The 14,402-nt window shown below is 33.9% G+C and overlaps 1 protein-coding gene across 2 annotated transcripts; it reads left to right on the top strand.

The window, feature by feature from the left end:
• The first annotated feature begins 3,525 nt into the window (after positions 1 to 3,525).
• On the top strand, positions 3,526 to 11,569 carry ABCB27 (transporter associated with antigen processing protein 2). 2 transcript variants are annotated; one of them, XM_020371013.3, is made up of 17 exons: positions 3,526 to 3,684; positions 4,207 to 4,275; positions 4,365 to 4,400; positions 4,490 to 4,564; positions 4,695 to 4,819; positions 4,963 to 5,062; positions 5,158 to 5,329; positions 5,886 to 6,004; positions 6,087 to 6,197; positions 6,292 to 6,436; positions 6,671 to 6,803; positions 7,860 to 7,935; positions 8,024 to 8,089; positions 8,266 to 8,373; positions 10,432 to 10,539; positions 10,624 to 10,821; positions 10,937 to 11,569. In XM_020371013.3, exons 1-17 carry the CDS (start codon positions 3,634 to 3,636, stop codon positions 11,144 to 11,146), a joined length of 1,902 nt encoding a protein of 633 aa, XP_020226602.1. In that variant the 5' UTR covers positions 3,526 to 3,633; the 3' UTR covers positions 11,147 to 11,569. The 2 variants fall into 2 exon arrangements, with proteins under 2 accessions (XP_020226602.1, XP_082931682.1); XM_083075556.1 differs by lacking the exons at positions 3,526 to 3,684; positions 4,207 to 4,275 and having other exon boundaries at positions 4,661 to 4,819.
• Positions 11,570 to 14,402: the final 2,833 nt, after the last annotated feature.

Genomic DNA, 14,402 nt, shown 5'->3' with positions numbered 1-14,402 from the left:
GAGAAAGACAAACAAAAAACTAATCATCATTGTATAATTATTTTCGGTGAATTCTTTATTTAAATATGTACGGTAAATTATGATTCTTAAATAAGATTTGATGATTATTATAAGGTTTGTTTTATAGAAAATAAAATTTATAATGATAAAAAAATAAATGAGGAGTTTTGTTACTATATTCGATGTGTATGTATATATTATTATTTATATATCATGTTAACTTTTTAAATTTTTTTAAATTTTTTTTATATTATTTATTTTTAAGTTTTTATTAATTTTTTTTTATAATTATACAGTAGCAATCCCTCTTTTTATTCTTGTTGGGGACTTCTTTGTTTGAGGAAAGATTTAAGGAGGTTCGTTCATCGCGGTTCATTGTTACACTAGGCTACCCTTCTTCGAAAGTTCCGGAGGACCACTTACCAGTTACCACTAATCTTCGATGAGAGGGGTTTATTGCACGAAAATGCTGGGACACAGGCTCCTAAAGAGGGAAGCCCAACAAATGTCAAATGCAAAGTTTCGTACCTCATTAAGATCATATTGACATCAAAAATGATGCATCCTCTGAAAGTAACCTCCGAAAAGCATTCCGAAAATTTAAATATTAATTTAAATTATAAAATATTAAATTAAATAATTATTTTATAATAAATTTATTAAAAAATATTAATAAAATATTATTCGGAGGATGATTAGGCCTCTATTTTCTGAGGCTGTACCAGTGTTCTATTGACATACTCTCCAAAAAAAAATAAGAGCAGACCCTGTTGAATACCATAGTAAGGTAAAATAAGGTCATTTCTGTCCATTGTCTTTTTCACATAGCCGTACATAGACATTACATGCACGATTTTTCATTTCTTAAGAAATTAAAAGTAAATAATAATATAAAAAATTTAAGTAAAAAATTAAATTTATTTAAAAGACTAATATGACATTTAAATAATAATGTATACATACACATCACATAAAAACCTCTCATTTATTGAGAATACATAAGTAACCTCCTAAGATAAATATTGGTTGAATAATCATTTTTAAAGTATCAAAAACTAAAAAAAAGAAAAGAAAACATATATACTATACTAAAAGAAAAAATTGGTACAAAATTACACACAAATATCTCTCATGAGAGTAAGTAGAATGACGTACAAAGGAAATTTGTGTGAAGTGTTTAGAATTTAGGGTTTCTGATTTTTAATTTTGACTCCAATTTGAGTATTTAAATAAATAAAAATTACAGTAATCATTCAATATTAACTCTATACATGTACAATCTTAATAATTTCTAAAAATTGTCGCGAACCATCTTATACCTTAAATCCGAAAATTTTGATATTAAAAAATTCATTGGTTGATCATCAGAGATCTTTGGACATCCCTTTTTAAGCTTTCTTTGAGTAATTTTTTTTTAATCTCTTTCTTAAAGTATGTTGAAATTTTGCAGATTACAGTAATATATTATTATATTATATTACAATGTTGATTTAGGACGTGTGAGAATGAGAAAGGCATTTGTGAGGGACAGGGACATTGGACATTGATGCATGGGAAGTATGAGTTGGGGTGGGAACTAGGGCACGGAACGTTCTCAAAGGTGCATAACGTGGAACCTGAAGACAGGGAGAAGGTGATAAAGGTAGGAATGATAAAACAATATAAGTGGAATTCTCTTCCACTATTGTCAAAAAAATAAAAAAAAAAAAAGCCCAGTTTTTATTGAAGATATATTTTTGAAATTTGTGAAATAATTATTTTAATCTGAATATGTAACCCATGTCCCATATATCTTTGGTTTATCCACGTCATAACACGTGCCTTGAATCGAATAAAGAAAAAGGAAACGATAGGGACCACATTCATGGACTGAACTAAAGCTGCAAGTAGGATATACCATGTTCATGGCCCATTCAGATTCCAATGCCGTGGCTGCTGACGTTTCCTCACCTCTCTAATTTTATTTTTTAACCAAACTTCTAAGCAACAAGGTGTCCATAGCCAAAAATGAAACATATATAATCGTAACTATGCACATCACTGGTTACGTCATCACAATATAAAATAAAATATTTTTTTTAACATATGTCGTGGCTCATATGTATTTCGGGCCTCGTGAACTCTACTTACTAGACCTCGGGAGTTTCTTTAACAGTTGTTCAACGTTAAAATTCTATTTTGGTTTAAAATCAGAGAGAATTATTTATATAATAATTTTTTTTAAGTTCCTTAATATTACTTGTTTAATGAACAACTTAACTCATATCATTCATAACTTGTTACACAATATAAGATGAGATAAAATTAAATCATTGAAGCCAGCATATGATTCAATTGTCCTTATTAAATTATGAGTAACTTAATTATCTTGACCCTAGAATCTACTCCATGTTTATCCTCACTCTCATTAGGAGTGGACTAGGAAAGTGTAGTCTTCTCTTTACTATTATAATTAATATCTTTATCCCTTAAGATCATGATGTGAAAGTCATGCATTTATATACCATACTCTGTAGATTCGGAAAATAGAGTAGCATCAATGTTACATTTTAAGTATCCTATTCCTAAAAAAAAGTGAAAATAGAAGAGTAAAAATAAGATCGGTAATTTGATTGGTAATAAAATATCCTACCTTTTTATTTTTACATAAGATAGCTCCAAAATGTCGTGGAGAATGGTCAATACATTGTACTTTCTGACCGTTTTTCTGGCAATTTTAAATAGCCTTAAAATGTATTATATATATTTTTTTTTTATTTTTTTGGCTGTTTTGAGCAGCCATAATTATTTATTTATATTATTTTCACAAATACTGAGGGTTTTCAAAACATTAGTAACTATTAAAATCGATTAATTTTTTTTATTTGATTACCACTCAGGAAGCGTACATAAGTCATGGAAAAAAAATTATTATAAAAAATTGATTATAGTATTATTTTTATTTCTCTCTTCTCTATTTCTTACTTATTTATCTTAAATCAAACAATTAAATTCTTATTTTTTTTTATCTATTTTCAAGGTTGGTCTAAAGATACAGTCAATAAAATTCTCGTTTTAGGCCCTTTAAAAAATTCTCTTAGTATAAAATTGTGTAACAATAAGAAAGTATATTTGAAAACTTGTCAATAAAACAAAATTTCTCAGGAATTAATGGTCATTTTCTTCATGGTATAATATATTGATTAGAAAAGAAATTCATTGTCTCTAAGCATATAATGAAAGATTTGATCTAATGTTAGAAGTGAATTCTTTAATATATAAAGGAGTAGTAGTAGTTATTTACACTGCACTGTCTCTAGGCACGCTCTTTTCATGCCCCAATTATTCATATATTTTTGTTTATTTTCTCTGGACCAGTCGGCTATCACGATAAGCGTCATTTCCAATGCTGGAAAAGTATGTGCATAAATTATTTTGCAAAGATAATTACATAATGTTAAAGAGAGTCAATATTTGTTTTGGAGGAAACAAAGTATATGTTGACAAACCGACTATAACGACAGATTTATTTTATTTTATTTTACTTTTTGTATGGACCTAACCTACCGAGTATAACGTACGTATTGCTATGGTCTACTAATTAGAATAGAGAGTGGGAGTGGAAGAGGCATTCTTTGAGTTGAGAGGTTCAGAATGAACGGTTTAAGAAGTGAACGAGCCCCTCTCTTGGAGACTGAGCGTGGAGTGAGTCAATTTCAATTACAATTTCTTGCGCTACATATGTTTTCTGCTCTTTCTAGTTTGTATTATTGGTCTCTTCTCTTGTATTGTTATTTAAACCTGCTTCTCTGTCTATGTTTCACTTTCTGTTCAGTTTTGTTTTGGAGACTGTATGTTCAGCTCAAAACAGAGTTTAAGTTTTACTCTTTGTCATCTTTCGCCTTTTTTTTGTATTTATTTTTAATTTTTCATTTTTTCATTTTGGGGCCTGAATGAGGTTAAACCTTAAACCTTAAACTCGGTCGTTTTGTAACGGTTCTAAACGGTTTGGAACTCATGCATGGTTTATTGGTTAAGGCTCCTTATCTAGTAACAATTGCTCTCTGAAACTATGAATTAACTCCCCAGTTATTGTTATCGTTATGCATTTAGTATGATTGTAGTAATTAAAAAGAAACTAAACTGCGAAAGGGTTGTGGAAGTGGAAATGTTTCTGCGATTGCGTTTATCATTCTGGTACTCCATTAATTTTTCCGGTCTATATAGGGAAGGGGAAAGAGGGATGGTGCCTCAGAAGGTCAAGTCTCAGACCTTGAACATGGTGATGCAGTGCCGGTAATCATTTAATTCTCTATGTAACATATCATCTCTCATAGCATCATTTTAATATGTGCAATTGTTAACTTTATGCTTGGAAATTACAGGCGGCAAATGTGGGATTCTTTCGAGTGTTTTCACTTGTAAGTGACCAGTGTTTGTTTGGATGAATTGCTGCCATATTTTTGTGATCATTAAAGTTTTTTTTTCTCCTGTTTTGAATTAATTGCAGGCAAAGCCCGAGGCCGGGAAGTTGGTGATTGGTACAGTGGCTTTGTTGATTGCAGCCACATCAAGTATCTTAGTTGTATGCATCTTTTACTTTCTCCCCCTTCCTGTCCTTCTCACACACACAGATACTACATGTATCTTTGTTATTTGCTGTCATCATTGCGGGATGCAGATTGCAAAGTTTAAGATGCTTTCGAATGCTGCAGCAAAAATTTGGTGGGAAGATTATTGACATTGTCTCAAGGGATCTCCGAACTCCAGAGGAGAGAGATGAAGCTTTGAATGCTGTTAAGAGCACTATACTAGAAATTTTTCTGATCGTTGTCTTCGGGTATGATCCTTGCTTAAGTACTATCCAGTTAATCATAGATAGATATTGTTTTATCTGGAAGTAGTTATGAACTTATGACTTTAGATCTGTCACATGATGTTTATGAATCCCAAGTGGTTCACCGAGTTTTCTTGGTTTTACAGTTCAATTTGCACTGCACTTCGAGCTTGGCTTTTTTATACTGCTAGTGAAAGGGTTGTTGCACGTCTGAGAAAGAATTTGTTCAGTCACCTCGTAAACCAGGTAAAACAATTGTCATAATGGCTCTTGGATTGTGTGTCTTTAGATGTGTTACTTTCTCTTAGTAGGCTTATATATTGTGGATGATGAGTTTTCAGGAGATAGCCTTCTTTGATGTTACACGAACCGGGGAACTTTTAAGTAGGCTATCTGAAGATACACAGATCATAAAGAATGCTGCAACCACCAATCTTTCTGAGGCCCTGAGAAACTTTTCAACTGCATTTATTGGTCTGAGTTTCATGTTTGCAACATCATGGAAGTTAACATGTGAGTAATTCATCATCGAAGAAATACAGTACACACATTTTTTATGTTTATCCTAACCAATGTTTTTAAAAAATTAGATCAATCATTGAACTAGTGAAACTTTGGTTCACAATGTATTGGTTCATTCAATTATTGTCAAACTAGTGATAATTAAGTAAATATTTATAATATCTTATATTACATTAAGCAATGAGTTAACATAAAATATTAAGAAATCAAATCAGATGAAATTTAACATTAGCATAAAAGGACCATATTAAATCCAGCAAAATAGAAAAATAAATAATAGCAACCCATGTGTGGGCAGTGGACCTAATACATGGCATGTTATTTGTATCAAAAAATATTTGGTTGAATTAAAAAATGAAATAGTAAATAAATAAATACTTGTTCAAACTGGTTTATTGCCACCAGGTTGAGTGGTTCTCTAATTGTCTGATCTTTTAAGCTGTCTAGATCGATAACTGGACCACTTCACTGGTTCTCTGGCCAAAGTAGGTCAACCGGATTTTTTTTATCCATTATCCTAACTTTTCTCTTTCATCAACTTTTATAGTGTTGGCTTTGGCTGTTGTACCTGTTCTTTCTGTTGCTGTTCGCAAGTTTGGTCGTTACCTGCGAGAACTTTCTCATAAAACTCAAGCTGCAGCAGCCGTTGCTTCATCAATTGCTGAAGTATGTTTTTTTTCATCAAACAGATATCATAGGAGAAAAAGAAAATGGTTAAACTGATATTAATTTTGATTGTGTTGCACAGGAATCCTTTGGTGCAATAAGAACTGTAAGATCATTTGCCCAAGAAGATTATGAAATAACACGCTACTCAGATAAAGTTGAAGAAACACTTAACCTTGGTCTTAAACAAGCTGTGAGTGAGCTAGTTATAGTTTGATACATGTGTGTGTAATTTTATTTGTTTACCATTACAGAGCATTTAATCTTATATCTCTTTGGCAATGCAGAAAGTTGTTGGACTCTTTTCTGGAGGTCTTAATGCTGCATCTACACTTTCAGTTATTGTAGTTGTTATATATGGAGCTAATTTGACAATCAAGGGTTCCATGTCCTCCGGTGATCTTACATCTTTCATTCTTTATAGTCTCTCAGGTAAGTTCATCTTTCTATTTTTCTCCTTTTGATGTGAATGAAACCTGTGAAACATTCACAATTGAAAGTATGTATGATCCATGGATATTAGTTATTAGTTGGTTAAGATGCTAGTTATTTATTTATTTATTTTTTGATAAAAGATGATGCTAGTTATATTTCTTTCTTGATTTATTTTAGTGATAGTTTAATCTGTTGTATTTATAATGACTCAGCTCCTTTGCCTTGTTTTAGTGGGGTCTTCTATATCTGGTCTGTCAGGATTGTATACAGTAGTTATGAAAGCTGCAGGTGCTAGTAGAAGGGTATTTCAACTTTTGGATCGTACCTCATCCATGCCTAAGTCGGGAAATAATTGTCCACTGGGGTCAGTTTCATATATTTTTCTAAAATATAACTTTGAGAAATGTTAGCAATACAAGACAAACACTTTGTTTAGTTCGCTGAAATTAATGCAGTACCCACTAAATAGGGGGTAGGACGGATATCATTGAGTGAATCACTCATGAATATTACCAAAAAGTAAAAAGTGTGGACAGTTTGCCTCTCATTTGACCTGTTTTTGTATTTTGCTTTTTTACAATCCTTGAACACGGGTTCAGATCCTCTCCAGTGACATTCACTGAATGATATCTTAACCATTAAAATATTTAATTTATTTTATTAAAAATACTATAAACTAATGTTGAAAAATTATGGATGAATGAGATTTATTCAAGAGACACTCATGTTAAATTTCAATAGAAAGAATCCTTACATCCTTGAACATAGTCCAGGAGGACCAGGACGTGCAGATGAAGGAGTTTGCTTTTTGAAATTTTGTACTCAAACATTTTACAGTGTCCTAATTTTTCTCTCAAATACTGTATTGCTGATAAAAATGTGGTTAACTCATTATAAAATAGTCCTTGCAATATTTAGACACTTATGCCTTTGTTGTTTAATGTTTTCTAAAATTTGTTTGTCTCCTGAGAACATTTGAAAATATTTATCCTCTGAACACATTTTTGTATTTTAAAAGTTTGTATCCCGAGCACTTAAAAGAAAAGTGAAGAGGATGAGAAAATTTCTCCCAGTTTCTGTTTTTTTTTTTTGGGTTTTAAAACACTTGTTTTGGAAACACTTTTGAAAACTTAAAAGATTTTGGGGAACTTGATTGTTGGGTAGTGTAAATTTGTTTTAGAAAATAGTTTTTAAAACTAAAAAGTGATAAGAGAATCAAACATGCCATTATAGAGGCCACCCTGTTTTCTCAGTTTTACTGAGAAGTGAAACTTTATAATCTAGAGAATGAATGCCTAACACAGGCTGAATTATATAATGTAAATTTTAGAATCATTTCATAAATTAAATATATCCATTTTCTATGGAAGATAGGTGATCTCATAAAACGAAAAGTCACACTAAATGTTTTTTACTGTAGTGATCAAGATGGTGAAGTAGAACTAGATGATGTGTGGTTTTCCTACCCATCACGCCCTAATCATCCAGTGCTCAAGGTAGCAGTTTCCTTCTAGTTTTCTGTTCTGGCTTTACAAATTGAGTTGTAAACTATTAAGCAAATTATATTGCATTGTTCATCTTTAGGGCATTACATTGAAACTGCGTCCAGGAACAAAGGTAGCTCTTGTTGGTCCAAGTGGTGGTGGAAAGGTATATAGTACACATCTTATCTTTATTTTCCCTTTCTTCCTGTTTTTATTTTTGCTGTTCATCATTCCGTAATGTTCTTATTTAACTTGCTTGGGTTGAAGAAGCATAGAAAGGTAAGCAAGGTGGAGTGAAAGGAGAAAGCATTGAGAACCTGAACTTGTTTCTATTTTGTGCAGAGTACAATTGCAAACTTGATTGAAAGGTTTTATGACCCAACCAAGGGAAAGATTCTACTGAATGGCGTTCCTTTGGTAGAAATATCGCACAAGCACTTACACAGAAAGGTATCTTGATGTTATATATATACACATATGAGGAGTGATCCACTTATTCCAAGAGAAAATTTACTTAAATTTACTCAATTCAATAATTCATGTTCTACATCAAATTTTAACAATCCAATCATTGGATTAAAGGTTCTTAATATATAAATCAAGTTTACGAGTTTTCAAAAAATTTTAAAGCTATTTGGTAATCTGTTTCATTAATTCAAATCAACATATAAAATACTTTTATGATTATCCATCAATTTGAATTAATGAGATAAATTATCAAATAGTTTTCAAATTTTTAAAAAATTTGCAGACTTGATCTATGTATTAAGAACTTTTAATTTAATGTTGTTAAAATTTAATGTAAAATATGAGTTATTGAGTGAAATAAGTTTAAGTAGACTTATTTACCCTTTGGAGTAAACGGATTCTTCTCTATCTCTCTCTATATAAAATCCTGAGTTTAAATTTGTTTAGTTTTTTCTTCTTTGATAGTCAAGTGTTTGAATTTAAATACTACAATTTTTCGTTATTACTATTTACTGGCGAAAACGGGGACCATGGATTAATAGGAACCATGGATTAATAGGTTAGCACTGTACAACTGTTTCACTACAAGACAACATTTTAGCAACTGAATATCACAAGTACGTTTCTGTACATATTAACTTTATGTTGTGATTCAGGAATTGTGTGTATTGTTGTACACATACCAATCTTATTTATAGAGTGAATACAATAAATGATAGAGATACTAATCTCTTATATTATGGAAACTAATCTAATCATATCCCTAATTGATAGTGAGGATAATAACCATAATATATGTATCCATAATATCTGTAATATATTCACAATATCCAATATCTGTAATATATTCACAATATCTGTAACGCTCCCCCTCAAGCTGGAGCATATATATCATATGCACCAAGCTTGTTACAAATATAATCAATCCGAGGTCCTTTAAGCGATTTTGTGAACACATCTGCTAACTGGTCACCGGAGGCAGCCGAAGGCAGCGGTCAGAGGCGGCGATCGGAGGCAACGACCGGAAGCGGTGATCGGAGGCGACGGCCACTTGAAGCGACGATCGGAGTCAGCGGTCGGAGTTGGTGACCAGAAGCGGCAATCGGAAGCGGCGATCGGAAGCAGCGGTCGGAGTCGGCGATCGGAGGCGATGACGGAGGCAGCGGTCGAAGTTGGTGACCGGAAGTGGCAGTCAGAGGTGGCAATCGGAAGCGGAAGTTGGAGGTAACGACAGGAAGCGACCAGAGGCGACGGTCGGCGGCGCGGCAACTGGCGGCACGACGACCGGAGGCTGCAGTCAGAGGTAGCAACCGGAGCGACGGTCGGCGGTGCGACAACCGGAGGTGGTAGCCGTCGGCACAGTGGCCGACGGCGGTCAGAGTGGGTGACCAGAAGCGGTGGTCGGCGGCGCAGCGATCGGCGGCGATAGCCACCGGCGCAGCGGCCGACGGCAGCCGGAGGTGGCAGCAAGGGCCTTAGCAAGAAGAGAGAAAAAATATATTCTAAAAGAAAAGAACCTAAGCTCTGATACCATGTTGTGATTCAAGAATTGTGTGTATTGTTGTACATATACTAATCTTATTTATAGAGTGAATACAATAAATGATAGAAATACTAATCTCTTATATTATGGAAACTAATCTAATCATGCACAATTCCTGAATCACAACACTTTAGATAAGACATTTATACACTACCGACAATGATTTACCCAATTTAGTCTTGTAGTGTCATGTTTTTGCGTTTTAGGAACCTATATATCTTGTAGTATTATGAATTGATGAGTATGGGATAAAGTCCTGATATATTAACCTGTTAAGAAGTCAAGGTGAAAAGCTATTTATTAGTACATACCTTGTGCCTGATATATTCTCACCTATTACATTTTGTGGTTTTCTGTCTTATTGTTTGGGAAATTAGATTGAAGCACAGATGTAATATGATATGCCCTTGGTAACAATACATGGGACTCTCCAAAATCTAACTTTCTTTTGTGATTTGATAACTTAAAATTAATGCAGTTTACTTGTGTATTTGCAGATCAGTATAGTGAGTCAGGAACCTACACTCTTCAACTGTTCCATAGAGGAGAACATAGCTTATGGATTTGATGGCAAAGTGAACGCTGTTGATTTAGAAAATGCTTCTGTAATATTTACTGTCTTCATTCTCTAATGAGACACCTCTCTCCCAGCTCTCATTTGCTCATAATTAGTATGGATTTGAATGCAGAAAATGGCCAATGCACATGAATTTATATCAAAATTCCCAGAAAAATATCAGACCTTTGTTGGAGAGCGTGGGGTAAGGCTTTCAGGAGGGCAGAAACAAAGAATAGCAATTGCTAGAGCCCTGCTTATGGACCCAAAAATTCTCCTCTTGGATGAAGCGACCAGTGCCCTGGATGCTGAAAGCGAATACCTAGTGCAGGTGAGTTAACAATTAATATATTATCTTTGTTGTGATACTTTTTCCAGTTTCATGAACATATAAACTAGTTTTTATTTTTTTGCACAATATACTAATGGTGATGGATGTGGTGCAGGATGCCATGGAGTCTCTTATGAAAGGAAGAACAGTTCTAGTCATTGCTCATAGGTTATCAACAGTTAAAACTGCTGATACCGTTGCAGTTATATCTGATGGCCAAGTAGTTGAGAGTGGCACTCATGATGAGCTTCTCAGCAAGAACGGTGTCTATACTGCATTAGTGAAGAGACAACTGCAAACAACAAAAGCCGAAGCTGAAATCTAGTCTCTGACCCTCTGTGTGGTAGCAAATTAGTCTCTTGTCTGCCGGTCAGGGGAGGGGCATATGATACTGAGGCACAAGTTCATTGGAATTGGAAGACCTTCACTCCCACACTTTCAAGTTACAGCGTTACTCTGTTTCAGAGGAAAGAAAAACGAGTAGAAAAAATTTGAAATTTGAATTGCAGAGGAATTAGAAAGAAAAAAATTATTTTTTAAAAAATATCAAATTTCTTTCTATTTCCCTCTTAGTTGCTGTTCAGCCAAATAAAAAAAATGTTTCATTATCCATATTTTCTTTCATCTAGTCCAAAGGCATGATCAAAGTTTAGCAACAAATTGTGGATACTACACATTAACTACCCCTATAGTCTGTCACAACATATTTATGGCACTTAATAATACATAATATATGCTTTTAACTTCATTCCTAGTTTTATGTAATAGATGATAACTAGTGAATTGTGAGCATATGTTTCTGTCATGTCCAATGAGGTGTCATTAACTTTGTTACAATTTGCCTTTTGTTATCAGGCAATTGTAACCAACTTGGGTATTATTAAGTTTGATGGCCAATGAAAATTTTACATCATCATTCACTAAAATTCTATCTTCTTTAATTATTCTCTACACAAGTATTTTCGTTCCTTACAACGAAATCCATTCTAACATTGGAATTCCTATTTTGAGTAAGGAATATTCTCGGTATACTCCTTAAATATCTAAACTGTTCCAATTGGTATCAAAGGCCTAGGTGGTTCATCGGCAATGGCTACTACAACTCAACATTAGGTTACGATGGTTGAGCTTGAGAAGAAACAAGAATAGTTTAATGCTCAATTAGAGGAAATTAGTATGAGTATGACCTATTTAGATCAACTAGATGTAGGAGTGAAAGAAATCAAAAGCTTATTATGAGCTCACACCACCCAAAAAAATTATAGTTCCTTTGGTAGTAGTGATGGTGGTTCCTCTACGAACAATAACGGCGACACCTGCAATTCCTACTCTACTCGCATCTCTACAGTGGGTTTTCCTTGGTTTAATGGCAAGAATATGAAAGAATGGTTGTACAAGTGCACCCAATTCTTTTCTTTGGATGGGACTAGCGAAAACTCTAAGGTTCATTTAGCCTCAATAAAGTTTGTTTAGCCTTGATCCACCTCGATGGAGTTGCCCTACAATGGCATCTCAGCTGTATGCATAGTAAGTTTGATATTTATCCTTCTGTCTCATCACATTGCTGATGTAACTCAATGATTTGGTGAAGTTTATGATGACTCGTTAGCTACTCTAATTCAAGTGAAAAGCATAGGCAAGATCCAGAAATATGCATATGATTTTGAGCTCACCTTAACTCAAGTAGCCTTACTTCCTAAACACTCTTTGAGCTTTTTCTTGGCTGGTTTGGAACATGAAACAGATGAAGATTAGGATGTTCAAACCACTTCCATTTCTCATGTAGCTAACCTTGTAAAATTGCATGAAGTTTCCAAAGCTCCTATCAATAAGCATGATGGTCGTAATTAGGTCCCTCTCACTAAATTCAATAACCACCCGCCTAAACCTTTTTTTTTTTTCCACAAACACACCTCCACAAAATCCAAACCCTAGACCCTTGCTAAATAGAATTCCGAGAACCTTTAATGTTGTAGAGATGGCTGAGAGAAAGGCTAAGGGACTATGCATGTTTTGTGATGATCCTTTTTACACCAGGCCATCAATTGAAACATAAGAGATCTCAAGCTTTAGTGATGGAGTTGGATGAGGAGGATCCTAATGAGGAAGTTGGTAATGCAAAAACTGAGTTGGTAGTGGAAAGTATGGATAACATTACAATTGAGACTCCTAAACTTTCTTTGAATGCTATGACAAGAAATTTTAGTTTTTACATTAAGAAGGTGTCTAGCCTGCACAATAAAACATTGTTGCATATTTTATTTGATAGTGGCAACACCCATAATTCTTGGATTTGGATGTGGCCAAGAAATTAGGTTGCAAATTGGAGAAAATTTCCCCATTGGCAACCACAATTGAGGGTAGCAATAAATTAAAGGCTCCTTTCATGTGTAAAGGGTTTACTTGGGTAATGCAACAAACTATTTTCATTGTTGATGTCATTGTTCTTCCTTTGGGGTGTTATGATTTGATTTTAGGCATCCAATGGTTCACCTTTTTGGGTCCAATTTTGTGGGATTTCTTTAAACTACAAATGGAGTTTACCACCAACGGTAAGCAAGTTTGTTCTTAGAGGTGCTATGACCTTGGGTATCAAACTAATTAATAAGAAATCATGATATCAAGCAATACAACAAGATGCTCAAATGTGTTTTTTTGTACATGGATCAATTCGACAATCATGCGGAGATGCCTACTTGCTAAATGCTAACTATGTTAGAAATGACTTGATTATTGTCAACTGATATTGAGCTCTTGCTTGATGAATATACAAGCATTTTTGGGAACCAATTGAGTTACCTTCTTCTAGACCAGGTTTTGACCATTGTATTCCTTTTGAAGAAGGTTACCAACCCCTTTAATTTGAGGCCTTATAGATACTCCATCATTCAAAAGGACATTGTAGACAATTTTGTAGAAGATATGCTATGGTAAGGGCTTATTCAATATAACAATAGTCCTTTTGCTTTTCCAATAGTGTTAGTAAGCAAAAAGGTGGCTCTTGGAGGTTGTGTGCAGATTATAAAAGGCTCAACCAACTTACCATTAAAGAGAGGTTCCTAATTCCACTCATAGAAGACTTAATGGGTGAATTATGTGGTGCTACTATCTTTTCTAAGTTTGATTTGAAGTTTGGGTATCATCAAGTTTGCATGAAAGCAGGAGAAGATTACAAAACTTCCTTTAAAACTCATGTAGGCCATTTTGGGTACCTTATGATGTCATTTGGGCTCACTAATGCACCTACCATTGTTCAAGCTCTTATGAACCACATCTTTCATCTTTATCTACACAAGCTTGTCATAATTTTCTTTGATGACATTTTGATTTACAGTCCATTATCAAGGGTCATGTTTCTTATCTACAATTGGTATTTAAAATTATTTAGGACCATAACCTATTTGTCAATAGGGAAAAGTGCAACTTTGCTACTGCAAGAGTCGAATACCTTGGCCATTTTATCATTAAGGATGAGTTTCAACTAATTCCTCTAAGATTTGAGTAGTGGTAGATTGGCCACAACCTCAAAACCTTGAATAGTTGCGAGCTTTTTTGGGGTTACCCAGCTAATATCGAAGATT

The sequence above is a fragment of the Cajanus cajan genome, chromosome 5 (genome assembly GCF_000230855.2).
Source record: "Cajanus cajan strain Asha chromosome 5, NIPB_CcT2T_4, whole genome shotgun sequence".
NCBI lineage: Eukaryota > Viridiplantae > Streptophyta > Magnoliopsida > Fabales > Fabaceae > Cajanus > Cajanus cajan.
This window is presented reverse-complemented; position numbering and strand designations above follow the sequence as displayed.